Source organism: Pinus tabuliformis, chromosome X (assembly GCF_031772625.1).
Source record: "Pinus tabuliformis cultivar Carrire ecotype Pingquan chromosome X, CPIR1, whole genome shotgun sequence".
Lineage (NCBI taxonomy): Eukaryota > Viridiplantae > Streptophyta > Pinopsida > Pinales > Pinaceae > Pinus > Pinus tabuliformis.
The window spans coordinates 1050853677-1050872724 of NC_142308.1; the positions used below are offsets into that span (position 1 = coordinate 1050853677).

Sequence of the window (19048 nt, forward strand, 5' to 3'; positions counted from 1 at the left end):
CGACGCATGCTTGTCTGAGGGTTTAATGGTCTAAAACTTTAATTAGTCTCAAGGGTTGGTTACCTGAGTGGTTGGGTTGGCTCTTGGGAGTCATGTTGTTGATATGAAACGTCTGTATGGCATGTTTCCGTCAGTTCCACTTCCTTAAGGTGACTTCGGAGGTCAAATCATATCATAGTAATTTCTCGTCACATATTTACCCTAATTGACCAATTACTTAGATATATATGAGAAGAGAGCGTTACATATCTAATCCAAATCAATAACCTAAATTTTGTATTATATTTTTAAATAAATTTACAAACATAAATTAACAATTTAATAGAAAACAAAATTAAAAATGCATTGAAAACCTAAATTTTAAAAATCAAAACTATAAATTAAATAATACAAACATTATATAAAAAAAATCAAAACTATTAGATTTTTTGATTGCATGGGCAAAAGATGCAGGTTGATTACTATAATTTATAAATGCCTTTAAATCTGTAACTATTTAGGAAAAAAAAATTATTCTTCATCATTAATCTGATTATTTAATTTTTCATATTTAATATAACACACTTCTATCCTTTCAAATTTGACACTTTCTTTGTAATCTAAATAAATAGGTTAAAATTTGCATCGTGAGATTATTCAAATTATATTTTCATTTACTTGAATCGATTCAAAACATCATTTTAATGTGGTTGAAGTGAGACATATATTGCAGATAGATTTTGAATTTTCAATGTTACCAAAAACATTGAAAAATATGTACTACACAGACAAAGTTGCCGTGAAGAGAGGAAAAAGTTAAAAAGATTTGTTAAAGTCACGTACAATTTTATTTCTATACTTAAAAAGATTTCTTAAAGTCACGTACAATTTTATTTCTATACTTTATTTTGACGAACTGCAACGTTCAAAATCAATCTCTCATCAATTATATAAGTTATGAATTTGGAAAAAACTGATGTAGTGATTTAAATCTAGAATTAGAATAATAATTATTTCTCATATAGTACAAAATTGAATTTAAAGGTTCATTTTATAGTACAAAATTGAATTTAAAGGTTTATTTTATAATTCATGTGAAGATAATGTGTAATTATGTTCGTGCTTAATTTGGACTTTACAAGTGTTTTTTTAAATAAAATAAAAATATTATCTAAATAAAAAAATATCAATTGTAAAGGGTTAGCTCAGTGGGTCAAAATCAGTGCCTTGCTATCGGGAGGTCACAGGGTCCATTCTCCCCAAAGCCCTCTCTGTGGACATAGCGCCACCCATTGACCAGGGGGTAATTACATATTGTTTTTTACACCTAAAGAATTTGATATTTTATGCTATGTTAAATTAGTGAGTCAAATTTGATAATTTTATGCTATGTTAAATTAGTGAGTCACTATCCATCAATAATCACAAATTTCATAACCTCTAGAATTTTGGTATTTAGAATAGATATGCAAATAAAAGACCCATTCTCCCTGAAGCCCTTTCTGTGGACATAGCGCTACCTGTTGACTAGGGTGTCCGTGAACTACAACAAAAAAAATGAAAAATTACATATTGTTTTTTACACCTAAAAAAATTTGATCATCTTATGCTATGTTAAATCAGTAAATCACTATCTATCAATAATCACAAATTTCATAACCTCTTGAATTTTGGTATTTAGAATAGATATACAAATAAAAGACCGAATATTGATTATACGGTAAACCATTGTAATCCGGAAAATCTTCAGTTCTTTCAAAATTGTACATCATTCCTTAAAGTTGTTGACAAGGAAAAACATTCCTTTAAAAAGATTTAGGCATCAAGCCAGTCCAAATTAAAGCATTCTTCGACAACATCAATTGTGAGAGTAGGCATGGCAGAGGCTTTGATAGACCGCCACTGTTTTTCCATGTTTTCATCACAGATTACACGTGATAAAGATCTTAGTTTGGCTAATGCTTTAGGAAACTTCTTCAGTCCAGAGCACTCCTTCATGTCCAACATCTTTAAGTTTGATAGCTGACCAAACTCCATGGGAAAGTCCTTCAAGCAACTGCATGCTGAAATATCAAGAAATTCTAATTGCTCAAGTTTACAAATAGAAGGTGGAAGCATTGACAAGCTTGGACAGGCCCACAGCCTCAACACTGTGAGTGACCTTAACCTCCCCAAGTCATCAGGTAACTTTTGGATCAGATGGCAATTAGTGACAGACAACCTCTGGAGGGAAGTTAAGTTGCATATTTTCCATGGAAATTCTTCCATGTCACTACAGTGATCCAGATTAATATCTACAATCTTTGGAAACTTTAAGAGATGTTCCCTATCCAATAGAGTCATATTTCTGAAGCCCTCACATAGGCATACAGACAACTTTTCCAAGTTCTCCCATGATCTACAGTACTCATAAAGAGGAAACACAATCAACTTCTCAAGTAGCACTGACTTAATCTGAGTATGTGAACCAAAGCATTGCAGCCCTTGAAGCACTGCACGTTTTGAACTGTAATTATATATTATAAGAACCTTCAGTTTTGGCATGGTCTGTAAAAATTTTGGAAGACAGTATTGACTTGCGGCAAAGAATAGAACCAAAGCTTCCACCTGAGGAAAATCTATTGGACACCAATCTTGCTCCTGCATTGAATCTACATGTCCCGGAAATATAAAAGTCAATTTAATATGTGGAAAAAATGCTTGTCAAACACTTACTAAGTTTGCAAAAATACTTATTCAATGTTTAGGCCCTAAAAGGGAAAGAAAGAAAATTTCAGCAGCGGCCTGACCTGTATGAATTGAAAGAAACCGAGCCTCAGATGACTTATCTGTGAGAGTTCTTAGACATTCTGCGGTAATTTTAGTCTCCTTGTGAGGCATGAAAAGTCTCTTACTATCCTGGCGTGTCAGACTGCAGGCTAAATCCCGCATTATATCATGTTGAGAAAATGAAAGCTCCGAGGAACAGTTACATGAGATGGCTGGACTCCTAACACATCAAACCCTCGATGAATTAACCAAAAAAACCTATGATAAACTCTCAAATCCCCTCTTTTATATCTACTTTGATTTATCTTACCCTCCTTTTTTGTGATTCTTTCAGAAATTTTGTAAATAAACTGAAGCCTTAAATTTCTTTACTATCCATTTTAGCATATGTTAAAATATTCATTCTTTATGGAAGGATGCGACAAGCACAGGAATTTATGTTCAAAAACAGATGGTAAAATGGCGAAGCAATGAAAAAATTTACAGAATGCAAACAAGTTTCATACCCTGGATCACTGGTGAGATTTAGGAGATTTCTTTTTGCAAGTTCTAACAAGATCACAAAAGCATCCTGCCATTCCATGCCGTGGACATATACCCAAATGTCCAATAATAAATCTACGCTGAGCTTTCTACCTTTGGGAAATGCCCCCAAGTCCAGAAAGCACTGCTTCTGTTCATTGTCAAGTACATCTATACTCATTTCCAAGCGATTAATAAGGTTATCTCTGTGATAGTTTGATATATGTTCTCCTCGTGAAAGCTTAGCCTTGGCACTTTCCCAAACTGGCTGGGGCTCACCGTGCAAGCAACTTCCAATCACTTTAAGGGCAAGTGGTAAACCCTTGCTCTCTGCTACAATCTACAAAACTTAGTACAAGTTAAGATTTCGTTATTTTTCTGCATAAATGACAACTTTTGCTGGAGTTCTATTAAACACAAAAGTTTGCATTTGAAGTTGTAAATTTGAATATAGATTGCAAAATGAGTATTCTGATAACATGAGAAGGTGTTATCAGAAGGTTCTGAATAGCTAATAGTTAAGATATCCAAACAGTGTGTAATTGTTCTAAGTTCTGGAGGCTTTTGGGCATATATTTTTTTGGTTAAATTTGTTCGAAAATCTGTTTAAAATTGGTTGAAATGAGAAGTTTGATTTGTGAACTTTGCACAATGTAAGTGTTCAATAATTTTTGAAGGTGCTAATCTATTTATGCATTCAAAAATGGATTTAAATGAATTTTAAGTAACAAGAAAACATCAATTGATCAAAAATGGTTTCACCCTATTCCAACTGAAAACTCCAAAACTTAGACAGCTCCTTGCGAACAGTATATCTGGTTCAAAACTTAGACAGCTCCTTATAAATAGTATATCTAGTTCATACCTGTTTAATAAGATCCTCTTTTTCTGTTGCTGGAATCGAAGTCTGATTAAAGGCCCAAAAGCAGAAAAGTGAGAGGGCATTACCGTCCTCCAGCATAGCCATGCTGTAAAGACGGGCATCACTTCTCTTAGGAATAGTGGAATTCTGCCTGGTTGTGATAACTGTCTTATATCCTTTTGCTTCAAACAACAACTGATCCACATTTGGTCCAGACCAAACATCATCCAAAACCACCAAAGTTGGATGATGTGCTTTCAAACTAAGATTTTTCTGCAGTTGGTTGTGTGCATCCTCTATGCTCTGGAAATCAGGCCTGTGGGGACCTATTATCTTATCCCACATAGTGTCCAAAAGACCCTTTACATTTGGAAATTGTGAAACGGTAATGAAAACTATATTGTTTTGGAAGAAATCTGAAAATCACAAAGAGAATAACCATTACAAAGTTCCTGAAGGTGAGAACATAAAATGGAAGCTTGGACAACAAATTTAAAAAGAGTGGAAATTTATTACATTGGACTTGCGTATCGTTGCAAAGCATTGAAGCAAGAGTGGTTTTGCCACTCCCACCCATCCCTGTTACTCCAACGATATTAACACCATTCTGCAATAGAATTTTTTTGAGAGCATTGATAGGATTATTCAACCCCACTACAAAGTTTGGCATGTCAGGGGCTTGGTAGGTGCAGATGACTGAAGTTTCAGGCATGGCATCAATGGGGTTCTGAAATACCTGAATTGTCTCGATTTTTTTAAGGACGAGGCTATTGGAAATGGGATTAGTAGTCATCCTGACATTCTCAATTAGTTTTTCAAATGGACGGAATCGTTGGCATAAATCCCTAATATCTTCACTTAGTTTCTGCAAATCAAGGGTAACATTGAGCGGACCTTGAATAAGAAGGAAATCGTAGACTTTCTTTTGAAACTTCAAAACTCTCTTTCCATATCGGTACTTTCTGAATATATCAAAGCTGTGTATTTTCTCTAAATTTTCTACGAGGCGAAGGCCATCTTGCAGGTCTGCTTGAAAGCCTTTGACTTGCTTGCCTCTATCAGGTGATAAATCTGATTCAGAAATTCTCTTAGAAATTTCATCAATGGTAGGCTTTAGCAACAACAACATATTCTTCAGCTCTTTGCCCCATGTTTTGCTGAAAAAAATGATGTTAGCGACCCTTCCCATTTCGGTGAATGCTTTATCCAAAAGTTTACTAGTAAGAGGATCAATCAGGCCAGCCATTCTCAATTCCTGTAATAGTCGTCCCGGCAAGAACCGTTTGAGATTGGAGTTCCTACTTATGTGTGGACTGTTTTTAGAAAATTAAGTCCAGGGACATGAAAGTTGGGCTATAAATCAATCATCAATGGGATGAAGGTAGCTATATTTAAATGTATAGGAATATGTCGATAGGGTTGGAAGTGGTTCCATGGTATAAAAAATTGTTGGAGCCATTAGCGTCCAGTGCAATTCAGTGTACTTAGTGTTCGGTCAATTTTTTCACGGGATCTCGAGTTAGAATTAGCTGACTCTCTCACGTTGCGTAGATCTTAGGCTGTGCAAATTTAATTTAACAGCCCTGGATGAAGAATTTGGGAGAAGAAAAAGTGGAGGCATATTTTTTATTTGGTAATCGGACCGGAGCCGTGCCGTGTTTATTTTTAAAAGAATATGTGTGCTGTGTTTATTTTTAAAAGAATATGTATTTATTCTTTTAAAAAATCACAAGTTCAAAACCAAAAGAATAAAATAAGTTCAAAACCAAAAGAATAAAATATGTTGATCTATTCCAGATGAGAAAACCAACTTATTCGTAAAATAAAGATTATTCGAAATCGAAACGCACCCTTTTTCTTGCATGTTGCGGCCCTTTGCCTTTCAGATTGGAATTTGATACGAAATATCGTTACAGTTTTGTTTACCCCAAGGGTTTTGGGCATCTGCTGGCAGCTCAAAACTTTTAGTTTCTTAGCGAAATTCTTTTGCAAGCTTCCAACCAACTCTGCTAGAAAAATGTCCACATTGAATAACGCTTAGCACTAATGAAAGACTACATCTCATAAGTAAATTAATAGTATATCTTTTATGATTAAGTCATTTTAATAGGATGTGCTTTTGTTGAATTACAATTACAATTAGCATTTAAAATTTAGTATAATTAATTTCACGAAGTTCCTTTCATATTTTTCATAGTTGTTTTAATTTTTAGGATTTTGAAGTCACTAATGACATATTAATTTGGTTTTGTGGGCAACTTACGAGGATAATTTTTTTTTAATGAAATTTAAGTATTTTATTAATGTTTAGTAGATTTTTTTTTTAAATTTTTATTTTAGGTTTCTTAGTTTTTCTCTAAATTCTAGTAGTGATTGGACTTTTTCTTTATTGATGATATCAGTGATAGGGTGGTGTTCCATCTTCACCCTCAATTACTTTTTCTCACATGAATCTATTCATCTAATACAATTTGGCAATCCTTTGGAAGAGTTTTTGTCAACCTTATTCTCTCCTAAGCAAAGGAACTTTCCTTTCTTCTCCCTCTACATTTATTTTTGTTCTTTGGACAATGTAATCCTTCACCACTTCTGGCTTCCATTGGTAGCAATAGTGTTTGGTTGGCATTGATGTCAACCTTTGTAGCATGTTTTGATTGATTGTGGGTGTTTGGTTATGCGTATGTTCGATTGGTTGTAGGTGTTTTGCTATGTAATGTTGAGTGTTGAGAGTAGAACAGGAAATTACCAAGGATTTTTCCTGTGATATTTGGTATGAGTGCTAGGAGTATGGCTTCTTGGTAGTAGTGGCCAACAAACAATTGATAGGAGGTTGGGGCCTTCTACCTAGTGGTAACCAACAATTGTAGTAGTAGTCGTGTCTACTAGCTGGTAGTGGTCGGCTAATCTATGTAGTGTATCTGTTTGACTAGAAGATTTATAGCAATACAACAACAACAGCTTGGTTTTTCTCCCCTCGAGGGTTTCCACCATAAATCTTTGTGTCTCATTGTGCATAATTTTCTTGATATCTGTTATGGTATTTATGTGTTAGTATTATGTTGATTTTACATATTCATATCTATTGAGTTATCTTGGATTATTAATTGTTTTTCATTTTGAAGAAATTTTTCACAACCCTAGTACTATTAATTCACTCCCCCCCTCTTAGTAGTGATCTGATTTCTAGCAAGTGATATCAGAGTTGGTGGCTTTTGTTGCAGCATATTCGCTAGAAGGTGGATTTAGGTGAATCATGGGTTATCAAGCTACTCCACTGCTCAATGCCCCAAATTATCGAACGTGATGAGAGAAGGTAAAGTCAGAAATATCTGCTTAAGGATCTAAAGTTTGGAAAGTGGTGATAAATGGTTATGGTGATAAACCCCCTTCAAAACAAGCTCATCTATGGGATACACAGGCCATGTGTGTAATGTATGATAATCTTCAAGATCTGGATGTTGAGAAAATAATGGATCTCAAGAATGCAAGAGACGTATGGGATAGGTTACGTGCACTACATGGAGAAGAAATCTAGAGAAATGATGGATAAAAAGTGAGATTGGTTGAAGATCAAGCTCAACTTAGCTTAGCGTTGGTAGAAATAAAGCAACTCTCAGCAGAAAACAAAGATCTGAAAAAGTTTCTCCAAATACTTGAAGAAAAAGAGTATGATTTCTAGAAAAAAATTGTGGACCTAAAAACTGAGTTGGAGGAAGCAAGGAGAAATAAAGAGGAGACTGGTAGCTAGCTCAAAGATTAGATCAACCATCGTGAAAAATTAAAGGTCAAGGTGGTTTCAACAAGAGAAGGGTTAGAAAAGAGTAGATCCAACTCAAAGGGAACTAATGAAGCAACAACCAAAAAAGCCTAAAGTAGAAGCTTCTTGCAACAAGAAAGAGAACCAACATCAAAGTCAAGAGTCAAATATTGTGTCAAGAAAAGGTGTAAGAAATGTTAGATGTTTCAGTCGTAAAAAATTTGACACATTTCAACTGATTGTAGAAGCAGAAAGATTAAATCTTCTCAACAAAACAAGTAACAAAAAAGGGATCATTCTCAAGCAATCATCCAAAGAAGATCACTCCCATCAGTCATTAGATATAATGGTTTGTTTTATGGTTGTTGTTACTTGTGTCATGTTTTTGGGCATAAGGCTAAGTATTACAAGGTTGATGCAAAGATGAAGAAGATTAGAAGGCAGATCAACAAAATATTTGAGCCCTTTCCTCTATTTCTTGGGCACATAAGATGTTTTATTTCTTATAATCTTATGCACATGGCCAAAGATTGCAAACTGTCGGGTTCCATTGTGTGATCCAGTTAAACTAAGAAGTTTATGCATAGTGAATCGAAAAGGAAGTTCGAAGAATATCCTCAGACTAGAAAGAAACAAATTAGGGTTTGGAGAAAGAACGAGCGTCAAGAGGCTTCAAAGGGAAATTAAATCCAACTCAGTCTCAGGAGGCGCATGTAGCAAAAGACACATGAGTTTAGTGGGAGCTCCTCCGAGAAAATGAAGATTGTCTTATCATTTCACTGCCTCAGTGTAAAGTTTTTGTGTTGATGCTAAAATGAAGTCGTAATCTATGGAGTGATCAGGTCATTCCTCCACCAATTTGATCTGATCGACTTAATCCAATCCTTCTAATATAGTAGTTTATGTTTAATGCATGGTCTTGGTCACTCTGATGTGATCCACTTGGCTACCTTCACAGAAGAGGAAATTGATTTGTGGTGGCACGACTATGTTATAAATTGCTACAACAAAGAGAGAGTTAATGAATATATATTGCAAAGGAGTGATGTAATGGTTGTCAGTTGAAACCAAATGAGAAATCTGAGATGTTTGTACTCTTGTGCACATATTATTTGATGAGGAGGAGGAATTAGATGGGGAGCTTTAGTAAAAATTTTAAAGTGTGAATCGACCTTATCAAAGTTAATTGGGTTGATTCGACCCTTCGTTTGAATGTGTATAGCATAAATTGCGCACATAGTGATGTGCGCTATAAGTCTCCTTAGAGTTTAGTTGAGTAGTGTGCAATTTGAGATATGAGAAAGTGTCGAGGATCAATCAAATAATATGTACTATGAGGTTGATACTAGTGGAGAAAAATATCACAAAATAATTGTTATGTTAATCGTGAATCAATTATGATCTAGAATGATATGAACGCAATGGTGGTTTCCTTAGTAATTGATTAGATCCATCATTATGGTATTGGATGTAATTGAGTGGCCCAAACATCATGATTATGATTAATCATTACTAATTTGGTCTTATGATTATTGAATTTAATTCATCAATTTGGTCATTTTGTTGGGTCTATAATGGTTGAATGGATTTCATCTCAAGGTGCACAATGGTCATGATCTTAATGTTCAAAAATAAAGGAGATGTGAAGACATTAAATCATTTTGTATTTGTTGTTCGAGAAATGCCTTGATCGGGTATTAAGGTTCACAATGGTTCCAAGAAGAGATGTGAACACATTAAACAAATTAGATGTCGAGTTAGTGGTCTACGTGGTTGATCCAGTCTCTATGGTAAATGTTAGTGGAGAGATACCTCTAGTAAATGATGGTCCGAATGCGTTAACCTTCTATGTGATCATAGTAGTGGATTGGTGTTATTATAAATGACGTACATTAGTGTGCAGGAATTTGAGCTTCCTAAGTGTATGAAATAAGGGAACACACATTATGGACATGTGCTAGTGTGAGATCAAACAAATATTCAGTGTGATGAGTCAGTAGAAGAGTTTGAATAATAGAGGGAGTGTGTTTCCTGTTAGTTTATGTGAAATTTCCAACGTTAAGCCAAGAAATTATTCTTGTAGCTATGTATAATTATGTGCATAGATTTACTTATTGGTCATAGTCAGATTTTGCATGAAAGGAAGCGTGTTGGGTATTAAATTAATGGAAATGTGTTTTGCTAAGGAGTGTTTAGTATTAGTACACATCCCCTGTAGAGGATGAGAGCCAATACGCATGGAGTTTTGATAGCAGGTTGCATATGCACACTATATTTTAATGGTTGAAGGTTCTTCATGTTTATACACACCACTAACCTTTGTAACTTCTTTTGAGTGCACCATATAATTTCTCATTGTCTCTTAGACATATGGGCACCACACAATAGTCAATAAACACATCAAATCTAGATATGACTAAATACATAATCAAATTGTTTGCACTATCATTCCAATAATAGATGTTGATGACTCATTATTCCGTATGCACCATGAAGTTGCCATTAAAGTTGAAGTATTATTTTGAGATTACTGTATTGAATTTTTGTGCCTTGAGAATTTTTGCAAGGATCTATACATACGTCCAACTGAATGAGCATCCTAGGACAAGATTGCATGCACACTATATGGTTTCTACTTGGGTATACTTCGATAAGCTAAGTTTTATAATATTGTGTGCATTGAACCTTGATTATGTGTGCAAAGATTCATCGAATTGAGTGAATTTAGTTGCATAGTGCATATACCATGCACATTTTGTAGAAGAGGTATGATGGAATGATGGCTGAAGAATGCATATGGTAGTGGAATTTGGTGTTTGATAGTGTGAATGAAAAAATATTCCTAGTGTTAGGAGGAAGAGTGTGATTGGACTGATGTTGGGTATCTATAAGCAGAGATTAATGGCAGAATTATTATGCAATGGCAGTGCTTGAGCAGAGTTTGAGAAGTTATCTTGTATGTTGACATATTTGTGATGGCATGGATCAACTAAGCACATATCGAGGAGTGTTATAGTAGTTTATATATCTGTTTTTTACATATGCATGAACTTGGGAGTGAAAACATTGTCATGTTCTTGATGTTGAAGGACTAATGTTCTTGTATGAATTTTATGTTGCAGATATTCCTGCCTTATATTTTATTAAACCATGTAATGTTGTTGTCGCGTCTTTCTCATTGTTGAGATAATGGTGGTGTAACAACCCTAGTGAAAATTCCATGTAATAAAAGTAAATAAAGGAAGAATAATAACCACGGTTGACGGGATACTTATTCCAAGATCAATGTTGGGAAAAATCCTAGTGATGGGGATCACTTGTGATTGTTTATGGCTAAGGAAATTGGAAAGGCAATGGCTAAGGATTTGGGAAGGAAAAATGGCATTTTTTGCACATTTATTTATGAAAATAATGAAAATTAGGAGAAAAGGGAGGTGAAAGGTCACAGGTTACATGTGAGGAGGAAATTGAAAGAAAAAATGGAAAATGAAGAAAATAGAGGCCTCATTCATAGAAAGGCTTATGAGGATCAGTTGGTAGCCTTTTGTCGGTTCAGTTTTGGAGCTCTCTCATTATTCTCTCTCTCTCTCTCTCATACTCGTGGAGACTTAGATTTTTCTTGGAGCTCTCTTGGTGGGTGTGGCATACTTGGATCCTTGGAGCAAGAAGGCAAAGGAAGAGAAAGAAAGCACAAGAGGGCATCAGGATTAGCAGCTACATCAAATTTTCTTGCAGGTACCGAGTTGCATGTATGTTTTCTTCACTAGTTTTGGCATGCATGGCATATGCATGTGGATTCTTGGTCATGATCTGTCATTGGCATGGAGGATTGCATGGATTGACAGTGGATTTCCTAGCCTTGACATTTCCTAGATAGCCATGGTGATTGTGGGTTTACTTTCATTATTTGTTTTTGGTTGGTTCTCATGTTTCCTTAGCTTGGGTTGAGTTATTATTTCCTGGAAGCCTTGGTTTGGAAAACGCTCTGGAAGTCGTGTAACAGCTTGGGTTGAGTTACTAGTCCTGGAAGCCTTGGTTGGAAAAATGATCTAAAAGCCTAGTGACAGTTGTGGGTTGAGTTACTAGTCCTGGAAGCCTTGGTTGGAACAAATGCTCTAGAAGCCCTCAAACGATTGGATGGAAACCAATTTGATGATGGTTTTGCGATGTTTGACTGTGAGGTGGAATCACTGTTTGATGAGTTGAGGTGGATGGCCTCTGGAAGCCTTGGATGAGTTTTGATTGATGTGTTCTATGATATCCCACATTCATGCTTGGAATATAGCACGAGTCTAAATGACTGAAGAGAGATTTGGCTCAGCCATTCTACAATTGGGTGGAATGTGGAAGTGCCATCTCGGGTTTGGATTTTGCATCATTAATGAAAGGTTATTTCTCCTTGTATTTCTATGAGCATTTTGATGGATTATATTTGGTCTATATGGTTGTACTTTCATGAGTATTTATGCTACTATTATGTTGGTTATGTATGTGTTTTATGACAATAGCCATGTATGGCTTTCATCATGTTTTTACTTGTAATTGAATGAACAATGTATCTATGATCTAATGGATGGAATGGAAGTTGGTGTATTGAGGCATCAATGGTTCCTAGCGATTCTAAGCTAAGTATGAGCCCTTATACTCAGAACTGTTATTTACACCTGTAGATTACATATTCATGATATGTTTGATGAAATTCCTGTCATGGCTAGTAGTGGTCTAGTCAACGTCTTAAACAAGTATTTTCTTTAATACTGTTATTTCCATGTTATTTTATTGTTCTGAAGAGATGGTTTAATTCTGATCAGCGAACTAGGCTCTGGGCCTGAAAAAGTGGCTCAAATCCTAGGGTCGCTAGCATAACACTGATAATTTAGTCTCTTGTCATTGGCATATAAGCCTATGAGAGCCACTGAGGCTTAAGTTTTCCAAAAATTCAGTGGGACCCAGGGGCAAGTTGTCTAAAGTATTGGATTGGTTCCTAAGGGTCCTGTAGCTGATGTTGAATGTATGTATGGTCTGTTTCCATTCGTTCCACTTCCTTAACATGACTTAGCAGGGCAAATCATATCATAGTAGCCTCTCATCACATGTTTATCCCAGTTGCCCGGTTGCTTGGGTAAATGTGGGATGAGGGTGTTATAGGAAACCAATGTTATTTTTCATATGTGAGTTGACATGAGGGTTTGAGTCTGAGAAAATTAATTGTATCATTTGAGTTATTGAGATTCTTAACTTCACCATGAATTGCAATGAGTCATATGAATCTTCCATGTAAGAACATGTGTATGCAATATTATAGCCATGTAACAATGTTGTTCTCTTCATTTGGATGATGATAGAATGGTCTTGGTGTTAAGAATTCATGGGAGATAGAGTATTGAGTCTAAGTGTAGTTATGTATAGGCTATTGATATTTCCTTGCCATTCATGATAAAGCCCTGTATTTCATGTCCATCATTTGGTATTTGGTTCATTGGTCTAGTTTACGACATTTTTGCATTGTGGGAAGAAGGAAATGGCAACGGTTATTGTACAACAATCATGGAGTTGTTTTCTCCCCTAATTCATGTTTAGGGGGGGAGTATGTTCTGCAGAAGAAATCATATGACTAACATAGTGATTGTGTTAGTGCGGAGTTGTTAATCAGATTTGGACATAATGGTATTGCTACCAAGCTTTCATCACCATGTATTGTTGTTGATGAGAGAGTATGTTGCCAAGTTGTTTTGTGTGAGGATTGATGGTTTGTTCCTTGCAGAGCCAACATTGTTGTTGTTGTTAGTGGTGAGAGTGATGTTGTCTATTGTATGAGTATGTTGCTACTATGGACTGATGAGAATAGTATTATTGAACAGAGTTTGTTGTTATTACTTAATGGTCCAAGTATTACTTGTTCCCATGTTTGTATTGGGCATATATTGTTGTGTATGTTATGGAGAGAAAATGTTTGGTCATGTCATCTTTTTCAGAGTTAGTGTTGTCACTCATTGTAGTATGAGTTTCAGTTGATCAAAGCTACCAAAGAGAAATGAAGTTTGAATCCATATTCCAGGCCACAAAAGCACTCAAATCCAAATCAGATCCTCTCCATTACATAGTGCTCAGAATAATCTTTCCAACAATAGGTGGAAGTCTAAAAACGGACTCCTGGATCAGAAGTTAGAGCAGGTTGAAGATACCCTTTCAAAGCCAAAAAACAAATAAAAAATGGCTAAGGGTCAAGCCCATCGCAAATCACAATCGGGGCCTTTCTGGAATAGCAACAGTGGAAGGCAGTGAAACTTGCGATCTGCCGATCGCCGATATCACAAATCGCAAATCAGAAATCAAAGGCCCATGGAGCATAGAGTATCGGCAGTTCACGATAGAGAGCACTGATATCACATATCGGCGATCATAGGTACAAAAGGGTGCATGTAAGCACTTGGTCATGAATATCGTCGAGAATTGGGCTTTAGTGTTAAATCACTAGGAGGAGCCAATTTCATTTTACAAAGGAAATCAGTTGCAAAACTATAGGCAGGTAGACCTTTTCTCTCTCCTCCAGGGGGCCACGTGGCAGAGCACCATTGGTCCAGATGAATCCATAGGGAAATTGACATCAGCATGACATGCTAGTACAGAGGACATGTGGCACGCAGATTCAGCATTTTCAGGGGTCCTATGGGGGAATTTCCATGTGACACGTATCACCACTCAGGAGGTGTCATGTGGTGCTAATGACATCATCAATCCTGCAATCGACGATCGCATAAAACAAAGGTTCCTCGTCTGCCGAAGTCCCTCTCAGCTTGCGATTGCGATATGCGGGAACTCCTTAAATGTGATATTTTATACAATGGAGTTAAAAGGCTATTGGGTTCATCCCTTTCAAAGGTGCATGCTCAATAAACAAACCCCATCTCTGGATGGCCCAAATCAACTCCGCCAGATCAATGGCTCCTAGGCCTTTTCGGCTCCTCCCCACCATGTTTCCCTTTATCAGCGGGGGGGGGGTTCGAAAAGTGGTTTCCCGGCCAGGCCTCTTCGTTACGTGTCCCTCTCATATCATTTCGCACCCCCCTCATCACTTACCACTTACCACTCATGCCCCCTTCAAAAAGCTCTCATCCTCACACTCTCTCTCGCCAAAGGTCCTAGCGCCCAGGGACTAAGCACCTAGTAACAACGCCCCCAGTCTTATGATAAGAAATCAAGGCAGATGTTAAACCAAAGGGGGCCAAGGAGCATCAGATATCGTTGTCCTGCAGCAACTTCCAGAGTAAAAGTCCCGTTGTCGTTAAGACTCGATAGTATGGTATAAGGCTCTGAAGGCGGATGGGTTGGAAACTGTGGCATTTCATAAGGAAGATGGATCATTCAAACCTGAAATTGGTTGATCCAGAAAGGCCCTCTGTGACACGAAACCAGGGTCATCGCTGACAAAAGTAAATGAGGACTTGGTAGCTCTGGAAGAATTGATTATCCATCATGGTGCCCCCATATAGAGAGAAAATGAAGTACCACCTAGGGGTCCTCTGCTTTAGTGTTGCGACATGAAACTGATAGTGCCCATTCCCAACTTTGAAGGATGAATGGTTCAAGCAGTAAAGGCAGAAATGACAGGAGTCAACTAAGAAAAACAGGAGGTCATACTATGAGAAAACTACAACCTGAAGTAGAAGCAATCGCAGGGATGGGCATGAAGATGTTTTGTTAACATTTTTATCTGATTGATTAACTGATTTGTATCCTGCAATGTGTCATCCTGTAATGAGGCATTTAATATTTTGTAATGCTTTTGGGCCACAAAGCCATCCTTGGCCGAGACAGCTAGTCAACCTGACAATTGATACTCGGCCGAAGATATTTTGATGTAATAAATGTTCAACGTCGCCCCCCCCCCCCCCCCCCCCCCCCCCCCCCCACGCCCTCTCCAGATAAATAGGGGGAAGAAACACTTCATAAAGGTTCACAAATTCTAAATAAAACACTGCATGTTATTTTCACATTGTATGACTTTATAATACAAATCTTTCAGAATATCAAGTAAATGGTGGTGATTCCCCCTTCGAGTATTACAGTATGGTATTTCTCTGTTAAAACCCATTTTGTTCATGCTTGTTCTCTGAATTCATGCAATCATAACTGCTAGAATTATTTCATACTTCCTCACATATTCATTTGTATTGACTTATTAATGCATGTGCCTATATAGGTTATTGAAATTATATCTTTAAACTTGCGCTACATGAATCATAGCATTCAGTCCCTCTTTTATCCATTATATCTACCTGTAACGCAGACAAGTTTAGAAATTCTTGATGCCTCAAGATCTATGTGATAAGTGTAGAATTTTTTTTGTGTTAACCTCTATCTAATGAGTTACTCCTTCTCCTTATCCTCTCTCATAACTCTGCAAAAGCTTATTAAACTGTAAGTCCTTGAACTACTCACCCTCCACTATTTTATGCTTATATTTATGCAATTTGTACATGTGAAGAAATACCAAAAATCCATGGCTTACTACTTAAATGAATGAACCAACCCATTTGACTTATATATATATACATAAATTTACAAAGTATATGGGATGCCTCACCTTGCAGCCTGTGTTTGATTGGTTGCAAGTGTTTTTTCATGCATATATTCGATTGGTTGAAGGTGTTTGGCTATGTAGTGTTGAGTGTTAAAAGCAGAAAGGAAAAACCATGGGAAATTACCAAGAATTTTTTCCATGGTATTTGGTGTGAGAGCTTAATGGTTAATTAATTTATTTTATTTGATATGGTCATTATGAGGTATGGAAGGTAATTAATGTTTTGATTTGGTCCATTGTGATGAGAAGAAAATTATAAATGTATTATGCTAGTGTTGGGGGATGTAGAAGTACAATGCATAATGATGCCTCTTGTATACCTATAGCATTGATCAACAAAGTGTTAGAGATTGAGTTACAGACTTGAGATGTTATTGTAATGTGCATGTTGAGCAGATCATATTGGGCCCAATCTGAAAATTCTGAAACAAGGTCCACATAGAGGTTTAGGAGGTTGGGGTCTCCAGCAAGTGGTGGCTTGCCAAGATAGGAGTATGACTTCTTGTTAGTAGTAGCCAAAAAACAATTGATAGGAGGTTGGGGTCTTCTAGCTGGGGGCGGCTAATAAACTATAGTAGGGGTTGTGTCTCCCAACAGGCAGTGGCTAAATAATCTATGTAATGTATTTGTTTGACTGATGATAGAAGATTTAGAGCAATGCAACAACAACAAGGTGGTTTTTCTCCCTTGAGGGTTTCCACTAAAAATTCTTATCTCCTTGTGCACAATTTTCTTGATATTTGTTATGTTGTTTATGTGTTAGTTTTATGTTGAGTTTACATATTTAGATCTATTGAGTTATGATGGATTACAAATTGTTTTTTTATTTTGAATATTTTTTTGAAACCCTAGCATTATTTATTCACCCTGCCCCTCCCAGTAGATATTTTATTTCCAACATCTTCTACCTTCTTCCTTATCCCTCTAAGTGTTCAAGATCCTATGGATTCATTAGGATCTCTTACCTAGGACCTTTAGTCATAGGACCATGTCCTTTCCTAGCATTTGTTTCATCTTACAACCTTATACCCTAGGTTCCCTCTATATCTATTTCCTTTTGGTTTCATTTCCATGGAGACTTTCTTAGGTCCCTTTCTCCCTCCTTCTTTTTCATTTGTTGGATGATAATTTAAACCCCTTGTTTTTGCATTCACTTCAATACCATCCTAGCTTCCTTTTGTGATGAGGACTTTGTCAGCTCACTACTAGAATATCATGAAGCTCATTGATCTCCTCCTCTTTGTTTACTAACCATAGTAAATGTATTTCCATCTCCCCTGATAGTAGCCCCTCTCTCTATTATTAGGAATATCCCCTTCCTAAACATGAACCTTCAAATTGGCATGACTCATTATTGTGGCATTACTTATACACCAGAGAACCATACTATGAAAGATCCAATTAGGATGGGTTAGAAACTACCTTCACTTTTAATATGTCAACAACCTATCAGGCCAAAAATTATCATACTCTAAATAATATTGATGCCAGGGCATCCCTTCTAAAACATTTATAGGCTCACTTCTTTGTCCAACATGTGCCTTTCATCATAATCACCCTCATAAGTTTTATCTAGGGATGAGTGGTTTTATAGGGAAAATACAAAATTAATAACATGTAAGCATTCTACAAGACTAAGAATACTTCACCCTAATTTGTTCAATTTCCTTCCATTCTCAAAGTTCATAGTTATTTTGTGCATTTTGTTGAAGAAACTAGGTTTCATTAACACTAAATCATAATTGGGAGTGTTATGATACATTTTCATAGAAAATACATTCTTGAATGGTAATAAGAAAATGGATAGGTAAGAGGGTCCTAGAAGCCTTAGAGGATACTCATTAGTAAGGAAAAATAAATATGAATAATAAATAGACTCTTGGTAATCATTTTAATGAAAGTTGTAGGACTAAGAGTTTTCAAAGAAGAAACATTTGAAAGATCGTGCAACTAAAAAGAGATCAAGGATGAAAAATAAATCTAATGGTGTGAAATTTTCAAGGGGACCTTGTAGATGACTCAACAATTTTTAATTTCTATTTGGGACACTTTTATATTTGCATACATGTGTTTTATTAAAGTATTTGAAGTGGTTTGAAACACAATATTTTTTAGTGATGAATTTATTTTTTAGTCATTTTTTTCAAAAAATATATTCACATGTGATCATTTTATCTTTCAAAAATAAATTATTATTTGTTTTAATATGCTTATATTGGTAATAATCGCAAAAAAGTTACAAGTTAAGCCACACGTATGAGCTAGACCACCAAATTTGGAAAGTTTGGATAGATTTGAGCCACACATATAATCAAATAGAAAGATATTCATGATGATGCAATAAAAAACATGTGTTATGATTACAAATAAATTGAATGTATATTATCAATGAATAATTGGTGCATTTATCACAGTGAATTTTACCTCATATATAGTTGTTCATTAAGAATATCATTTCCATTCATGACTATGAGATACAGTTGTTTACACAAAATGTGATCATTAACGTATCCTAATGTCATGAAGTGACTTTATTACATTGTAAGCTTAATATCCTAACAACCCCTCTTAAGGC

The 19048-nt window shown here is 36.0% G+C and overlaps 1 protein-coding gene across 1 annotated transcript; it reads right to left on the reverse strand.

Moving 5' to 3' along the window:
• Nucleotides 1-1686: 1686 nt before the first annotated feature.
• LOC149143413 (putative disease resistance protein At4g33300) lies at nucleotides 1687-5667 on the reverse strand. The gene is made up of 5 exons (XM_089447605.1): nucleotides 4649-5667; nucleotides 4136-4548; nucleotides 3255-3610; nucleotides 2769-2968; nucleotides 1687-2630 (listed from the first exon to the last, which is right to left on the reverse strand). The coding sequence occupies exons 1-5, from the start codon at nucleotides 5376-5378 to the stop codon at nucleotides 1795-1797; spliced, it is 2535 nt and encodes an 844-aa protein (XP_089303731.1). The 5' UTR covers nucleotides 5379-5667; the 3' UTR covers nucleotides 1687-1794.
• Nucleotides 5668-19048: the final 13381 nt, after the last annotated feature.

Coding starts and splice junctions, on each gene's coding strand:
- LOC149143413 (XM_089447605.1), bottom strand. CDS start 5,378: ATGGCTGGCCTGATTGATCCTCTTACTAGTAAACTTTTGGATAAAGCA. Junction 4,549..4,648: donor CAACGATACGCAAGTCCAAT/GTAATAAATTTC, acceptor TGTGATTTTCAG/ATTTCTTCCAAAACAATATA. Junction 3,611..4,135: donor AAGAGGATCTTATTAAACAG/GTATGAACTAGA, acceptor TAAGTTTTGTAG/ATTGTAGCAGAGAGCAAGGG.